At 38.2% G+C, this 17,797-nt stretch overlaps 1 protein-coding gene and 1 long non-coding RNA gene across 8 annotated transcripts in view; one reads left to right on the top strand and one right to left on the bottom strand.

Moving 5' to 3' along the window:
• LOC127367977 (uncharacterized) overlaps positions 1-17,797 on the bottom strand; it is a 269,916-nt gene that overhangs the window by 41,845 nt on the left and 210,274 nt on the right. The window lies entirely within an intron of this gene.
• The window catches only part of LOC127367885 (piezo-type mechanosensitive ion channel component 2), an 86,122-nt gene continuing 75,720 nt past the window's right edge, over positions 7,396-17,797 (top strand). For all 7 annotated transcript variants that reach the window (XM_051408124.1, XM_051408156.1, XM_051408133.1 and 4 more), the window contains exons 1-2: positions 7,396-8,004; positions 16,619-16,714. In XM_051408124.1, coding sequence (XP_051264084.1) covers positions 7,929-8,004; positions 16,619-16,714 — 172 coding nt within the window. In that variant the 5' untranslated portion in view covers positions 7,396-7,928. The remainder of the gene's footprint in view (positions 8,005-16,618; positions 16,715-17,797) is intronic.

The raw sequence follows: 17,797 nt of genomic DNA, 5'->3' as shown, positions 1-17,797 counted from the left end.
TAACAAGGCTATCATATCACAGGGTGGGGACTCGGGCTTCAATCAAGGGTCTGTGTTTGTGAGGGGGAAGCACTACTGTTTGTGCTTTTAATGATTAAAACTAGAATCAGATTAGATGTGCATTAGGCACCTAATGAACCTTCAGCAGGAACACGAGATAAATCACTCAGCAGCTGTTATTTGTTGTGCGATCCGTATTCAGATTGTGGTTCTGTCTCCTGATGCTGAGCAGCTCACGTCAGAGGGAAATATTGTAGTTATTACTCCTCTACGTTTATCTGACAGCGTTAGTTACTCATTATTTTACTAAGATTTTTTACATATGAAGAGTTTATAAAATATGATGCTTTGTTCTAGATATCCAATACAAGTAGAACTGTAATCATAATTCAGGTAAAAGGTGTATTTTACTAATTAATTAATGTATTAATTAAGAAAAGAATCAGCTGATGAATCCATAATGAAAATAATTATTAGTTGCAGCCTTAAATTGAGGTTTTACCTTGTGATTTATCTGCTTCATCTGGTAAAAATGTGTCTAAAATGTTGTTAATAACTATTAAATAGGCTATACTTGCAAAAAAACCCGTCATTATCATGTATTTCACATTTAGTAAGACTTTCTATCGGCACCTTAACTCTGACTTCCAGTGTCCCTCAGTGTAGTACAACGTATTCTTAAAAGTAAATGATCTGAATACTTCCTCAATCCACTGTTAAAATTTACATTTCTGGGTCAGTTTTGTTGTTTAATCGTGTTTCTTTAATATTTACATTGCAGGTCTAACATGTCTGGTCCAGAAAATAAGTTAATAAGTTTTGTATCAGAAAATCTTCCAGTCTAACTGAAACCTAAAAATCTGTGTGAGGATTTGATGTAAAACACCAACTACCTATGTATCAATACACTCAACAGTCATTATTCGGGGAGAAATTAATCATACAGTAGAAAAAAAGGAGAATATTGCTCTTATATTAATTTATTTGACAGCAGCTGCTAGTTAGTTAAGTTTTCAGATATATATTTTACACATAAAACATCCAGTAAGATCAGCATATAAGTGCTTACATGCTTAAACATCAATAACAATAATAAGTAATAATACACTGTTCAGAAGGTGAGTATTCTACATTTGGTGCTTTCAGAAACACTGAACAGTATACAGTAAGTATTTAGTTTTGTGTGTTATTGCCTTCTTTTTAAGGAATAACCGACTGTCACTTTGCCATCGCCCGCAGCTGAGAACAATGTATTCAGAAGGTCATTCTGAAGAAATGCAGGGAAATCACTGGTTGCAGTTCAGGTCTCGGAGAGAGGTTGCAGTAAAGTAGCTACCAAGAAAGCATAAACAGCACTTCATCACAAAGCAAACACTGAGTCATGACTCTGAACATCAGAAAATTATGATATATGTGACAGCGAGGGCACGGAGGAGGTTGAGTGTTCCCAGAAGGAGTCGCTAACCTCAAATTATTTATTAGTCTGCATTTATTCAAGCTTCAACCTAAACAAACCTCGCAGCTAGATGAGAAGTTAAGATAATAACGGAGTACGCAGCTTTAATTCAATGAATCTTATTAAGTAGAACTGATCACAGACAAACGCTCCTCCTCATCAAGTCACTTACTCTCTCTGAGCGCAGACACAGCCGGCTCATCCTAAGAAGTCCTTTGTGCTGTGAAACACAGAGGCTGTTGTCTGCTGCAGGACCACAGGAATGAAGTCCCGATGACCTTTGACATCTTGGGTCATGGTTGCTGTGTTGAAAGTTGAATTCTCCCCCCCACTGTCCCGCTTTGAGACATCTTCAGAGGCACAAACAGTCCTCAATAATAGATGCACGAAGCTGCCCTCCTGTCTGAGTGCTGTAAATCTTTCAGGATGTGATGTTACAAACAACCCCCCCCGAGCTAAAATAAGACATATAACAACATATCAGTTCTTTATGAGGAGGATATGTTGCATTATCATGAGCATCTTCCTGCCTGCTAATGTGGTGATATAAGCTTTTATGACACCATTAAAAATACCTTCAATTGGCAGTTAATGAGCACCATTATCCTTCTTCAATTTGAAATGTAAAATTGCTTCTAAAGCTGGCTGCACTTATATAATTTTAGCTCCGTCCATTTGTCTTGCCTTTCCAAATGTCACGTATCAATGTCTGTGATTGATGCACTACATGATGCTACTTACCTAGTAAGTACTAGGAAACTAGACGGTAACAAGATGTAGTTATTAGGAAAGAGCTGGATACTAAGTACTACATTGTTACTTAGTAAGTAGAAACCTACCACGAAACTAGATGGTAAGGAAGTCTAAGTATTGATATAGTATGCATAAGAACTGGCTACTGGGATCTTTCCCAACACTAAACATGTATAATTTAGTTCTGGGAAAGAACATGGTACCTTGATAGTTCATTAAATGAAGCTTCAACATTACATAAGACTCATCGTTAGGCCACAATAGGATGCTGTTGGATTGGCAGTTTATGGTTTATAAAGTTAAGTAAATGGAACTCATTAAAGTGTTGAAGGAGCAATCAAACTTTTGGTATTTTCATGTACATACTGAAAAAGTAAAAAGTAGTTTCATCTTAAAAGTTAAAAGTTTCTTCGATGATGTTCGAAGGGCTGCTGCTAACGTTAGCTCAGCTTGATACTTTAAATCCTTCATCCGGTTAAAATATGTTGTTAAAAAACGACCAAGATCTAAAAGGTTTATCATAAAAATGTGGATAAAAAGTCAATTATATGGAATTATATGACAGGCGAATACAGTATTAGAGAAATAAAAATACAGATTTTGTTAGAAACATTTTTTAATATATATTATTATATTATATATAAGTATTATATATATAGGTACACAACTCAGAACAATATATAATATAGGTCTAATTTTTATTTGTACTTATGTTTTACCAACATACTTTCCATTGTGCAAAAGTACACATAATAAACCATCAGGAGGTTAATTCACTTCAGTTTAAAACATGAACATCACCCAAAACTGGAGTTACAAGGTTTTAATACTACAGCGATATACAGCCGTATGTGTCTAAATTCCAAAAGAGACGATCTGCCCGCAGCCACCACAATAAGACACTAAAAAGCCCACTTAAGCAGAGGCACCTTTAGAGTGCATGGAAAGTGCATCCATGTAAATATTGAACACACACACAGTTTGGATTTCACTCGCGGATCAATATTGAAGCAATCTGGACGTTAATCTCATTTGCACTTCTGTTCTTCTTCTTGGCAGAAGCTGCTGCAGACCGGCAGTGTGGGGATCTCCAGTGAAATTACAACAAATTCAACATTTATAAAAGATTTCCAGGAATTCATTCACATGAATATTCTACGCTGGCAGGGTTTCTGTGCTATTAGATGTCAGAGAGATAATCAATACTCTATTTATCCACATAATTTTCTTCTATTTGCAAGTATTTCTCTGACAGACTAGACAGAAAGGACCATTTCTGGGAAAATAAAAATCAATCTGCTGCTGAGGACTGTGTGATTTAGTCGAGAGCTCCACAAAAAGTAATTGAGGTTATTTGTCAGCTGTTGCTTCCTGATGACTAATTTTTTATTAAAAAATCCCATTTTTTTTTAATGGAATTGTAGAACAAATGTACCATAAAATATCTATAATATCTAACAAATCTAAGAAATGAGTCCTGCAATGTTCAGGCAAACAAACCATTGTGAGTGTAGACTCTTGTTCCAGTATGAAATCAACTTCCCTGCCTGCTGAAACAACTAATAAAATGACTAGTTTGAGACTCACTGTCACTACCTTGAAGCTATAAAAATGTGCAATTTCACAACACAATGCTCATTCGGAGGCCTCAAATGAACGAGCATTAACGTGAGTCAGGATCAGGGGCGTGTCCAGACTATTGCCTGGGGTGGCACAAGTGGGGCGCTGACTTATACGCAGGGGTGGCATGAAATGTGTGTCTCAGCAGTCTGCAGAAATATTCAAATACACATTTATACCACATGCAAAAACTGCAGAGGGGAGAATTGTGGGTACCCATAGAACATATTTTCATTCAGATAGCTTGAGGTCAGAGGTCAAGGGATCATTGTAAGGTCGTCTAGTTTTATATGACACCAGTAGCTTCAGTCTAGCTTTAAAACAGAGCCCATTACAACGTCTGAAAGACAGTGCGGAGTGAAAGAGGTGAAGATAATGCAGGGGGGGCCAGGCCGTCACTCCCGCCCCCCTCTGGAAACGCCCCTGGTCAGGATCAACCGGCCTGAACCTTCACTGTGTATTCTGTAAAACTGTTGTGTCCATTTGGCCCAGGGAAACGTATCAATAACTCCCTCTCAAGAATCGGATGAATAATGGATCAAAGGCAAACGTTACTTAAGATTCACATTCATCTGAAGGGATTAGATCAGCAGGTCCGGACTTCAAACGGCAGAAACAAATCGAGAGCTGACATGTTTTGAGGTTGGTTATTGATTATGGCTGGCTGCAGTTCAGAGCCTCACGGGTGACTCTCTGACTGCTCCCACATGACCGCTGCGGCTGAGTATCCAGCCGGTCTGGATTACCAGGGAAAAGTGACGCTTCGGGGCCAGAGGTTGGCAGGCTAGAATGTTGATGATCTCCCAAAGTCAGTTTTTCCCTCAGCAGCATTCAGCTGTTTATTTTTCTTATTTTCATAAACTGAATCCATTTCGGTGATTAGGCCAAGCGATGATTCATAACATCGCAAGCAGGACCTTTGGCTGCATGAAGTTGCCCCCGTGTTTTTAAACCTGGAGGTTGTGGAGGGTCATTTGGCTCGGGCCCTGACGACTCCCATCATACATCGCTTTCCTCCTGCCTAATGCACTTCCTAGGAAACAACTGCATGGATCATTTTCTTGTCAATAAAGTTGTTAAATATGAGGCACGGATGATTGATTGGTTTTAATCATACTGTATATATTAATGCCCCAGTTCGAACTTGGCTTCTCCTCCTCATCTTATGCACAGCAAGTAAACATGAGGTCAGCGCTCCTTGGCTCGTTCGTCAATGCAGTTTCCTTTAATAGTGGTGATAAATATCCTCAAGTGGAGTTTTTAAAGTGTTTTTGATATCTGGGAAATAAGAGGAAACCCAGTTACAGTCATTTCAATATTTATATTTTCCCTTCACTGCATTATTTTTAGATTTAGTGGTTAATGGTTACTGCTGCTTTTACACCCTTTACAGCAATCAGGACTATTAAAAACATATATTTTCTCTTTAATCAGATCATAAGTGTCCCAATAATATGCATAAAAACGAATCTGTGATGTTATTCTAATGAAGAGTCTTAACGGAAATGAACTTTTAAAACGAGGAAAAAATTATACCCAGACTCAAGACATTTCTGTGTATACTGGCTCAATCTTCTTTCCATTATTTTCAAATTAAGCTCAAGTAAATGTTATGTGAGTCAGCACAAGTCCTCTGTATGAGGTGGCATGACTCAAACCAAAAAATGAGTCAGATAACGAGATGAATGCATACGAGTAACATCTGCCACTACCTACATCCGTGGCATGTATGGACTGAAAATCTACAATCTCGCTTGCTGATGTTTAAAATGTTCAGCACTTTGGTTTAGTGGTTCTCAAACTGTGGTAGAGACACTGCAGGTGGGACGCAGATGACCGGGGGGAAAAATATGCAGTCGAACAAAGCTGAATGAATGAGTTATTTAAATAAAGAGTTTGCTAATGTTATTGTGTTGACTTTTATTTTACTAAAATTCAACTTGGATCCTTTTTTAAAAATCAGTTTTGGTTCCCATTTCATCGTTAATAAGTCCTAAAAATTATGGAGCGTTAACTTTATTGGGCTTCTGAAGGGAGGCATGCCAGAAAACGTTTGAGAACCACAAATGTGAACCTCACGCTGTAGATTAATTAATCCTCTGAGAACCATGAACGTCTGTGTGAAACTCTCCGGTAAATATTGAGATATTTGCCACTCTGGGACTCTAGAATCAGTCATTGGATCACCAAAGTCATAAGGATTCATCCTTCATGCATATCTGTACCAAATTTCAAAATCAATAAAATGTTGAGACATTTCAGTTAAAGCCAAAAATGTCAACCATTCATCCTCCGGGGACCCTGAATGTCCATCCAACTCTCTAACATAGCTGACATCGCTGAAAAGGCTTCACAGGCTCAATTGACCTTGACTTTGGAGCAAGATTAAACAAGCTCAGTGATCCTGTAATGAAACTATCCAGATGGGAGTGGTCTTGTGAATGATATGATATCACAATCAACAGATCACAACCCAGTTGAATGCCTATTGGGTCATTGAGGACAGATATGGACACTTGGACTTGGCAATGGACAATAATTGAGATGTAAGAAAATCTTCATAGGTATGTTTTCATTAGTGTATAATCACCTGAATATAGGAATTGTTGTGTTTTTGTTACCTCAGAATAAGGCGTTTATATCTAAAGGTCCTTTAACAGAAGATTATATGAAGAGCAAAGACATTCTCATCATATTAATACTCACATTCCTCGAGGCACTGGCCGAGGAGGTGGAGTAGCAGCCATATATGATTTGAGCGTTTTAATGGACCCTAAACCTAAACTAAATTATAATTCATCGGGTGCAGAGCAGGAGCCACGCAGCTGAAAGGGTTCAGTGTCGTGCTCAAAGACACTTTGGTTGCGTTATCCCGCCGACATCTGAACCCCACAATGATGCAAAACAACTTACAATGTCCCCAACATTTTGGAGGGACTTTCACAAACAGATCTGAGCTCTTTGGGGTTGAGGTTTGAGTCGTGATACATGTTCTGTTTACTCAGCGTACAACTGGATTAAACGTAATCAGAGAAAATGTTTTTGCTACAATGTTCTTAATTATTTCAAGAAAACATTTTTGGTTTAAAATAATTTTTCCAGCCTGCAAGGAGAAATCTGACAGGCCTGTTTTGTGGTAACAGGGATTATATTGAAGTGGAGGTGCTGCTCTGTTGCAGGCCGGTTTCAAACCAGTGGGTGTCGCTGTTTCTCTCCAATAAACAGCTGGACAACAGACCTGAGGAGATGATCAGTGAAAGTCTCATGATATTTATGAAATCTTCCTGGAAGTGCTTATTGAATGTCTGTTGGCTTGAACATGCAGACTAAATACTGAAACCCGAGAACATATTTTTAGTGAAAATGACACAAGAGCTGTGGGTTTGGGACACGTTATCTTGTAATACTTGTGGTATTTGCATCCACCTCCGCGTCCCACCTCTTGCTTCCAATTATCACAGGGGGCTGGACCGGTTACCAGGCGAAGACTTCTGATTGGTTGAGCCAGGTGTCAATCACAGGCTCGTCCTGTAGCCTCCTGTTCAATCCACACCAGAAGTCAGAAAGTCAAATTTCACCAAGAGGACTAAACGGGAAGAGTAAATTATCCGGTCATTCTGAGGGCTCCTATCAAGCTTCACAGAGAAGAAGTGAAACTAGACCTTCTTGTTTTTTTGAACGTTTCGCGTTAATGTGATTTTGTAGTTAAAAAAAGGAGGTTAATTGGACTTGAGGACTTGTTGGCTCCTTTCTCCGGCATTTTTACGCGCTGTGCCAGCGCAGCTGTTTGCGCACCTGAGTCCGTTGCTCCGTTTGTGCAGCGTCAACATGACTTTAATGCATCTGAGCCACTAAAACTATAATGTGTGACAGTGCTTACCGGTGACATGCCTGCTGTGGTGAACCTTGGTAAATGCGCAACCTTTCACTGTGGAATACCCACCGGAGTCCAGGTGTCATCAGGGAGAGCTGATGTGGCCGTTTGGAGGAGCGCACCAGTTTGATGTCAGCGGGGATTTGACAGAGCACAGGAGTTTGGGATGCAAGAGAAACCTTAGAGAGACAATCCTCGGCTATTTTTACCTGGATTCAACACAGGATGCCCGGAGCCATGGCCTCTGAGGTGGCGTGCGGGCTGGTCTTCAGGTTACTGCTGCCAGTGTGTCTTGCAGCCGGTGAGGTTTTTTCTTTAATCCCCAGTTTTACGCATCTTAATTGACCTCTGTGTGCGCCAGGTGGGGTTGGGTGATTGATTAATTAACAGTTTATCTAATAGTTCATCTGATATGATCCTATAAATCAGTTTATTGTATTTAAATGTAACGTTTAAGGAAGGCTGGAGCTCATATTTAACATTGAAATAGTAATAAAAATGTGTGACATTAATTAAAAATCAGAGGTACATAAATATAAATATAAAATAAATGTATAAACAGAATCTTATGAGTTGAAACAGAATTGCCTCTTTATTTTAATTTGTGATTGACCTCATGATGCTGGAGGTCACAGTTCACTGCTCATTGCTGCTGAGGTCTGTGCTCAAACACTGGGCACAAACAAGAAGCAATAGACTGCACAGTCACACATCAGCCATTAGATATAAATTACAAACCAGAACAGTGGTGTGCCAGCACTGTTCCTCACCTGGCTGTCACCTTTTATTGGATTTAGTAAAGGAAACACAGCTGACAACAGAGCGTCCAGTCACTGCAGAGTGTGCGTCGAAAAGCAACCTTTTTGGAGTCTGTGTCTCGGTTTGTATGACTAGAAATGTTTAAACAGACACATATTGAGAGTTTTTCTTAAAATAAGCAAATTAGAAACCAGTTTACTGTCAGAATAAAACAATTCCCCACTGTTATGTTGCTTGCGTGGCTCAAACTGTGTGTTATTATAGCATTAGACATTCATTTCTAGTGTAAACTTTGGTTATTAATGAATCATCTGTTATTGATTAATTAACTTGCATCAAATGGAGATTTGTACTGTTAATACTGTTATTTAACATTTATACTGACAGTGTTAAGAGCTACATGTCCTGTGTTGTTGCACATTCCTCTGAGTTTTAGTCAGCGGTGGAGGTTGCTGGTTTGTTTACAGCATTCATAACTTTGTTAAGAGAAGCGCTCCACAAAGTTATTGTTGCTGCATTTTGTTTGATTCACCGTTTTGCTGAGCAGATTTTTGAAGATGACTTACAGTCAACACTTAGGCAGTTTATTTGGACTTTCAGCAGCTTTTTAAAACAGACAGGAAAAATCTCATCTTTTGCTCAGATATTACTGGTTTTCACACACCTTAAATGCTGATGTTAGTGGAGGTCGAGGTATGGGCACACCTTGAACCTATTAAATGCAGTTTACTCTGTGTTTTAATTCTGTGGTTGGCCACAAGTGAAACATGATTAGTGTCAAACTGCCACTGTGGTTCCACTGTGGTGTCTGCGTAAGACTTATGAGGGCTGAGGTACTTTTAAAGCTAACAGCATGCTTTCTATAGATAAGACCCACTCAGTGCCGCCATAATGCATCACTTGACAGCCCGACGTACAACCCCCCCCCCTTTATTTCCAAAAGCAATTGTGAGGCCATGCATTGTCTCCATTAATTCGTGGAAAGTCGTTTTAACAGTATGAATTAATAATGCGGTTTGCGAGGGAGAGAAGAATTCCCTTCCCTTTTATCGTAAACATACCTTTAATATTTTATGTTTTTTCAAAGTGCAAATGAGCACTTGTCATTCACTGCGGCTGCACACAGTAACGGACAGGATGGAGGAAATGTAAAGTGGAAAGAAAAAGAGGGGAAGGTGTACAGGAACAGACGGCGTTAAGAGGTGAGGGGGATGAGAGAAGGTATTTCTGTCATCAGCATCATCTGAAGACTAAGACCTGTTTGACAGTCAAAAGATCTTAATTAAAACTGAACAGTGTAAATCAATAACCATCAACCCATCAGCTCACAAACAGTGTAAAGCAGCACAGATGGCTGGAAGATCATTTTTAAGTTTTATTTTTTCTCCGTCTCGCAGTTGTTTTCAAACAAACTTATATGTATTTTGACCTCTCGGTTGCAGCACAGCCGATGTTATCTGACTCCAAACACACCGCATTAAAACCTTTACTGCACATGTCCAGTATTGTAACATCTCGTGTCCCAGTGTCTGCTGACGTTACATAGTCTGTGTTTCCTGTTGGCCATCTGACAGCACCTCTATTGAAAAGCACAGAACTGCTGGGCCCATGTGTACACAGTGCCCCCTACCACACACACACACACACACACACACACACACACACACACACACACACACACACACACACACACACACACACACAGCTACAGTTTTGCTGATCAAACAGGCCCACTGCTGTTTATGTGTTTACTGAGTTTGGAGTGTGAACATGATTATGAGCATGCACTTGCAGTAAATATCTGACATCTGATATCAAACATGTACAGACGGTGCAGCAGGTTGGATGTGTTGAGGAGGGCAGGATAATCACTGTATTTTTTAAAGATTTTGGTGGTTTCACAGTTTATTTGTTCTTTGCCTTTATATTGGTTTGTTATGGTGTATTCTACTATCAGCCTATAGAATATACAAACATTTAACTACTTTTACTACTAAAAGGTTTATATGAAATGATAATATATGAAGAAATCAGAATGAAAACTATTTTTATTGTGCAAACGTAGTAAAAACAATATACAAAAAATATTTAAAAATAGCCGTAAAGGTCCATCTGTTGGCAGTAATGTAAAATAATATTAATAAATATGTTTTCATTAGTGTTTAATCATCTGAATTTAAGAATTGTTGTGTTTCTGTTACCTCAGAATGAGCAGTTTTTATCTACAGGTCGCCTTCTACGGAGTACACCATGTTTCTACAGTAGCCCAGAACGGACAAACCAAACACCTGTTCTCATTCCCAGGTTGTCAAATACAGACGCGAGTGGTGTTCAGTTAGCTACACACTGCTTCTTTAAGATTGTTGTAAAAACACTGTAAACTGACATAAAACACTCAAATTATTCAAGTATCTCAAAGGCTCTGTTGCACAAGTAAGAAACAAGGTGTTTGTTGGATAGTTGTGTAGTTGTGTTATTAATTGTTGTGTTATAAAGTTATAACCATTAATAATAAGGGTACACAGTTAAAACAACAACAACAACAACAACAACAACAATATTGCTGCTTATTGAAGAGATACAGCAGTTGATTCAGCTTCAGAGATAATCCATATAACTACTCAGCTGCTGGGAGCAAAAAACTGAATAACTAAAAAAACAAATTACTCTGTACAAACTTTGTTCTATAGATTATTTAATCAAATATCTTAAAGCACACACACACACACACACACACACACACACACACACACACACACACCATGATGGTCCAGAGGAACGGTGGTACTTAAAGTAAATACATAAAGTATTTTTTATTCCTTTTTATTCATGAATTCATAACATTTTAGCCACAATAGAGTCATACTATTAAGACTAAGATAGTAAAATATACAGTAATGCAACAAAAAGCATACAACTATACATCTAACCACGGATTAGGGCTGTAACTCATTACTAGTAATAATATTACATTAATAATATTACAATCCAATCACATCCCGATGAAATTGCTTAAGCATTAAATATTCACATTACTTTAATTTTAACAAACAAAACAGGATTTTAATCGTTCTAAGTCTCAATTTTGGGGAGAAAGGACACAGTTACTAACTTTGTGGGGAGGAGCATAAAAGTAATATAACTAGTAGTGTAACTAATTACTGTTGGCACAAAGTAATAATATCACTTTTTGAAAAGAGTAATGAGTTATAATATTTTTTGAGTAACTAGCCCCAAGTTGACCTCCCCCCCCTTCCCCAAATGAGTCTTTCTCTAAATGCCACTATACTTACATAAGGCAGTAAATAAGTAAACAAAATAAAAATAAACATTTATATCCCACATTACACACACAGAGTGGCTCCTTCCTATATCCCTGACCATAACCTGGGTCTGCTCCCTTCATCCCAGCAACCACAGAGAGCTCGTCGCCACCCTAACAGCCAACATCTTATTTTTTTATATATATATATTTCAGTGCATGCTGACAGATCACTTTGTGTATTTTGTTTAAATCTTATGTTAGTTAATGAGTTGGATTTTAACTTTAACCTTCAAGCCCAGTCGATTATATTTTATATCACATTTTTATTATCAGTAATGGATAAATCTGGATCATAAGTCTAGATTATGTTCTCAGAAAGTGTTATAAATTAGTCCTTTAGTTCATTTTAGACATATAAAAGAGTAAAAACTGGTCGTTAAGTGGTTAACTTCAACTCACTAAAGTCTATAAACCCATCAGTTTTAAGGTTGTACGCTGAACAAATGGTGAGAAACCAACATTTAAAGTTCAGATATAAGAAGAGAAATACACAAAGAGGAGAGTTTTATATAAATGATCGATAAAGAAGATTTTTTTTTTAGGTTACTGTGAAACAAATGGTGTTAGCATTATTGTGCTAATAACCCGTGTCTGTAACGTTAGCCGTTAGTTTTATTAGACTCAAACTAACCAAACTTTATTAACTTTATGGTTTGGTAGCTAATGTATCCAAGCTGCTCATGTTAAATGTAACTTCTGAAATATTCCTCAAACTAATTAAAAGTTTAATTCATAAACAATAAAACACTAAAACAGCCTTAGCTTATGCTAGCTAACGGTAGCTAGCTAAATTAAATGTCAGTTGACTGTGTTAACCGTCTCTAAATGTACTTCTGTTAATGTAATGCTATTATTACTACATTATTAAACTAATATTATACAGTAACTGTCATTTGTGGCCACAGTGGTTGTTATTAAACAAAGGTTACACAGTTTTATTTAACTAACTGTTAGTTTAAATGGCTATGAGCTAGCACCTAGCCTCTAGCGTCAGTTAGTCGGCAGTTAGCTAGTTAACAGTTAGCCAGTGATGCTAAGCAAGCTAACAAACTGACGTTTTAGCCTAATGTTTAATTAAACTAACCGCAACAACCAGTTAACCTACTTTATTTATCAATTTGCAGAGTGGTAAGTAATTTTAAAAGCAAAAAATTGCCTAAAATTTTAGGTCTAACGTACCAAAGTTAATATTTTAAATGTTTTTACTCTTCAATGAAAGTAAACTGAGCATGTTTGGGCTAGGACTATTAACTGGATGGTAAAAAGGGCATATATTCAAAATTAGTTGGTATTTTATAGACAAAACAAAGAAAAAAGGATAGATTAATAATGAAAACAGAAGTTAGTTGCAGCTCTGAATGAATCCAAGACGTGTTATGTTACCTGAAAGGTTTATTTCATACTCAATGAGCACAGTTTGTGGTTGTTAAATCAGTATTTGGATTGAAGATCTGGATGTTGTTATGAGTCCATCAACTACTTAGTTTCCGCTTTAATGCTCTGATGAAAACAGTAAACCTCTGCACAGCGGTGCTATAGACTTCATGTGGTATGTTCTTCATTATTTTTCTTCAGAGGGATTTAAATTCCTCTTGTTATCTCACAGTACTCGGTCTGGCCTGGCACTACTACCGCCTTATCTTTAAAAAAAGTTTCATGACGTTTATGTTTTTTGTGCTCGAACTCTGAAGTCGGTTGGCCTCGATTTTTTCTACATTTAAGTCTGCGTGGTTTGGTTTCTCTCGTGTTGAGGCTTTGTGTGGCTGTAATAATAGCTTTTTACTGGGAGAGACAAAAGCTCGATTCAGACGTGAATGGAGGAATTTTGTTTTACAGTAATCTGATGTCTGAAAAACAACGGCAGTTTATTTTCATTCTCTGTGTAAAAATCCTCAGATGGTGAGTCATACAGAGCAAACGGTCAGGAAGACTGCGGTCAAAGCGTCTGCAGGCTAGAAGCGGGAGCAGAGCCATGCAGATGCAGATAGATCATCTGTATCTCTTCACTGTATAGATTTAAAAAAAGAAGAGAGAAACTTATATAGATTGTTAACTCTGTGCAGATGAATAATGGAGAGGGGCTATAAGCAGGGCCGTTAGACTGCCAACATGGGCAGAAAAAAGGCCAGTTTAGAGCTGATTTAACGCCACATTTAATGAAAGATAAAATGAAGTGGGTGGGGATAGAAATGGTGCAGAGTGCGAGACCAAAAAATAAAAAGATTGTGAGTCATTCCCTCCTTCATTCAGCATAGAGGCTTAAGGTTTGTTTGAAAAGTTTAAAAAGGGATCAAAAAACGATGAACAGTAATAATAAAGTTATTTTTTTTTTGGTAATGTTTCTTGCGCTTTTCTGTGCATGTCAAGCGTTTGTGCATACTTGAAGCTTAAGCTTAAAAAACATAGATAATCTACAGATTGTCGGTGGTTTTCTCGAAGATGACAGCGTTTATTTACTTTTATTTGTTAGTTTTCATTGGTCTGTATCTGAGCACAGAGGAAAACAAGGAGGTTCACTTACTGTAGGGCTGCAGCATAGGGGAAACGCCAGAGCCAAGTCAAATGTCAATGAATAGGTCCATTGAGTGTGCAAAGATAAATAAAAGCACCATTTTCAGCAGTTAAGTGTAATTTTTTCAGTAGTTCAAGACCAGCGGCCGCCTCCAGACCTGGGGGCCGATCTCTACGACTGAGACGGTAACTCACGCAGCCGACCAGGTTGTAAACTCTGCGCTTGTTGATATAACCTGCAAAGATAAATTCTGGGAGGTCAGACAGTGTGCGTCCACACATTTTTTTTGCACAAGGTTACTGTGTACTTCCCCTCCCTGCCTCCGGACCTACAAAACGTTCAAAGAAATGTACGGTGGGAATGTACTGTGAAAAAAAACTGTGTTAATGTGAAATAGTATTTTAACTTTTAAGGCTTTAGATTTGTGGCTTTAGATTTGTGGCTTTAGAGTGTGAGCCTTCATGCATACAGGCCTCAGTGTTTGCAGCAGTGTGGCTCATTTTGGATGCGTTAATTGATGTTCAGTCAGCAGGTGATGTGAGACGTTTAACTGGTAAAAGCCCCGATTAGGGCAGATGGTCAGTCCGACTCGGGGAAGTGAGGTGCGTTACGGATCAATACGTCAATTAATGGTTTTTGGAAGTCATGTTTGCACTTAAGCGTTTTAACTTTCATCATGAGCTCAAAAAGACTTCCTTCATGTGCCTCGGCGGGGTATGTTTATGTGTGTGTGTGTGTGTGTGTGTGTGTGTTCGGGAAAAGGGTGAGGAGTGTGTGTGGAGTTACATAATTCAGTGTCATGTGTAGTGACACATCCTAAATACTGAAACAGTGCGTTCAACTCAAGCTTGAATTGATTTAAAGTAGAGTAGGGCTGCAGCTAACGATTATTTCCATTATCGGTTCATTTGATGATTATTTTTGTTGGTTGATCGGTTTATTGTTTGGTCTATAATCTGGTATTATTATATTATATTATAACATTTCACCTGCTGCACAAGTAAAACCGTGTGCAGTGGTTTTGTAACACAGAAAACATCTCCCACATAAACTCTATAGATAATCTGTTAAACAAATACTCTGTAAACTCACATTTAAGAAGCTGTAACATGTGACTGTTTTATTATAGTTACATTATAGTTGGCTAATTAATGATGTGATTAATCTGCTTATTGTTGCAGCACCAAAGAAAGAACATATGGTATTTTTTATTTTCTTTATTCATTTATTTATTTCCTGCACTTGTTTGGGCACAATTTAATGTTTATTTATGGACATTCTTTGGCACACTTGAATGTATGTTGTGTCCTCTTTGTTAGTTCTCTGTGCTGTTATATGTTTTATATGAACTGACAGTTAACAGATAAATAAAGTTATTTTGATTTGATTTATATCTTTAAACATGCATCACTGATGTACATTTAACTTAATTCAATTCAAGAGATTAAGAGAATGTAAAAAATGAAAGATTTAAGTGAAAATGAATCATTAGCTGTCAAATGTCCATTTTAGATCAAAAAGACTAAAACCAAACACGGGCTCACGACATTTCGTTCTCTTCACGCTCCATGTGGCGTTGTTTCTTTTAAAGTTTTGGCAACCGAAAGCTGTTTTCCTGTTTTCAAAGCTCAAGAGGTACATCATGCATTTTAGGGGTTTTTTGGTGCGTGACGCCACACAGAGATTTTATTTTGTAGAGTTTTTTATCATAAAAAAAGAAAAGAAAAAGGATCCAGCTTCAATAACGCTCACAATCCATGAAATGCCATCGAATTCTTGCAAAATGAAATCTTCACATATGATATAAAGCTGCACATTGTGAAGGCAGAGCTGACCTCTGGCTGCCTCACTCAGATAATCGACTCTCTTAACACCCAAGGACTATCGGGTGATTATTGTGCTTCAAAACAAACGACGGTTCCCTCGAATTACTAAATTAAGCTCAGTCTCTGTTTGGGATGCAGCCCAGATGAACAGATAATGAGGCTTTTTCAGTGTAAAGTTTGGTTACAGGAATGTTCTGGCTTTTTTTTTTATTACTACCAGCAGCTTTTTCTACACCAGGAACATTTTAATGAGTTTCACCACATGTTCCTCTCGAATCTGTGTTTAGTTTATCTCAGTGACGACTCCTGACCAGGCAGCTCGTTGCCACTGCCAGCTCCTGTACTTTATTTACTGCTAAACATTACGTAATGCACACAAAGCAATAAAAGACGCTATTGAATTTATGGTATTTGAATGCAGTTTTGTTGTTGTTTATTATGACCTGAAGGTGGATTTGCTGATCAATCTGCATTTGTGTGTTTGTTTCTGCAGCTTGCCTGTTCAGGTACAATGCCCTGTCCTTCGTCTACCTCATCTACCTCCTGCTTATTCCACTCTTCGCGGAGCCCACAAGCACAACAATGCAGGGTAAGACTATTGCGCAACTCTTCTTTAAAACTTCACACGTTTTGATTTGCTCTGGCTTTGTCCGTCGCCGGGAGAATCTTGACTGTTTCCCAAAAGCCTCCAGTTTGAATTGCAATATTGTTCTCTGTAATGTAAACCAGTCCTTCTCCAGGGGACTTGAATTTCCTTGAGATGAGGATGGATTTGGCACATAGTTCGGTCCATGAAAGGTAATATCGGTTAGTGCGGGCATGAGTCCATCTGTAATAATAAAAATGATCCATGGATGGCCAGATCTGAGGCAGAAAGACGTGATCCATCACGGCCAAACCTGATGTCCACTTGATGAAAATGAACATTTTAGACTTATGTTTAGCGTTTTCAAAGATAATGTCCAAACTTGAAAGAGAAGAAAACTGAACACACAAGCTCTAGGGTTGAAAAAAGAAACCCCTGAGAGTAAAAAAAACACATATCCACCAGAGAAAGAAGAATAAAATTGACATGAGGACTGTTTTTGATAATGACTAACAACTTCAGTTATCAAAAGGGGGATATAAAAGTGGCTCCTAAGGCTTCCACTGATTCTTTAGATGGGTTTCATGCTGCAGTACCACGATCTTCGTGCATTTGACAAGTGTTATTAGTTAATTCATCCCATGTGAAAGTTGAGGTATTTAAGCTCTTTGCTTTCAGAAAGAGTTCAGTAAATAAAAGCCAACCCCTAAAGCCGGTGAATTAGCTTTGACCTCGTCCTCCGACAGCTACACAGCAGCAACTTATCCTCCAAAGAAATATAAATCAAACAGGAGGTTTTATGAGAAGTGACTGAGGTGGCTGTTCTCTCTACGGGTGATGAATGTGGGATTCGCGGTCACCAACCTCAGCTATATTATAAATACTATACATAAGACCGGGTGTCTGTCGGAGACCACATGCAGCGTTTAATAATACATGAATCCATTTTGGTGGGAGGGAACAACATCCAGTCCGAGAGCTGTCTCCGCGCGTCTCCAGCTGAAATAACAATCAGGAAATAAAGGAGGAAGAGCGGGAGAGGAGGGAGCAGAGAAAGTGGACCACTTACACTCTCATCAATAGTTA

The sequence above is a fragment of the Dicentrarchus labrax genome, unplaced genomic scaffold (assembly GCF_905237075.1).
Source record: "Dicentrarchus labrax unplaced genomic scaffold, dlabrax2021, whole genome shotgun sequence".
Lineage (NCBI taxonomy): Eukaryota > Metazoa > Chordata > Actinopteri > Moronidae > Dicentrarchus > Dicentrarchus labrax.
This window is presented reverse-complemented; position numbering and strand designations above follow the sequence as displayed.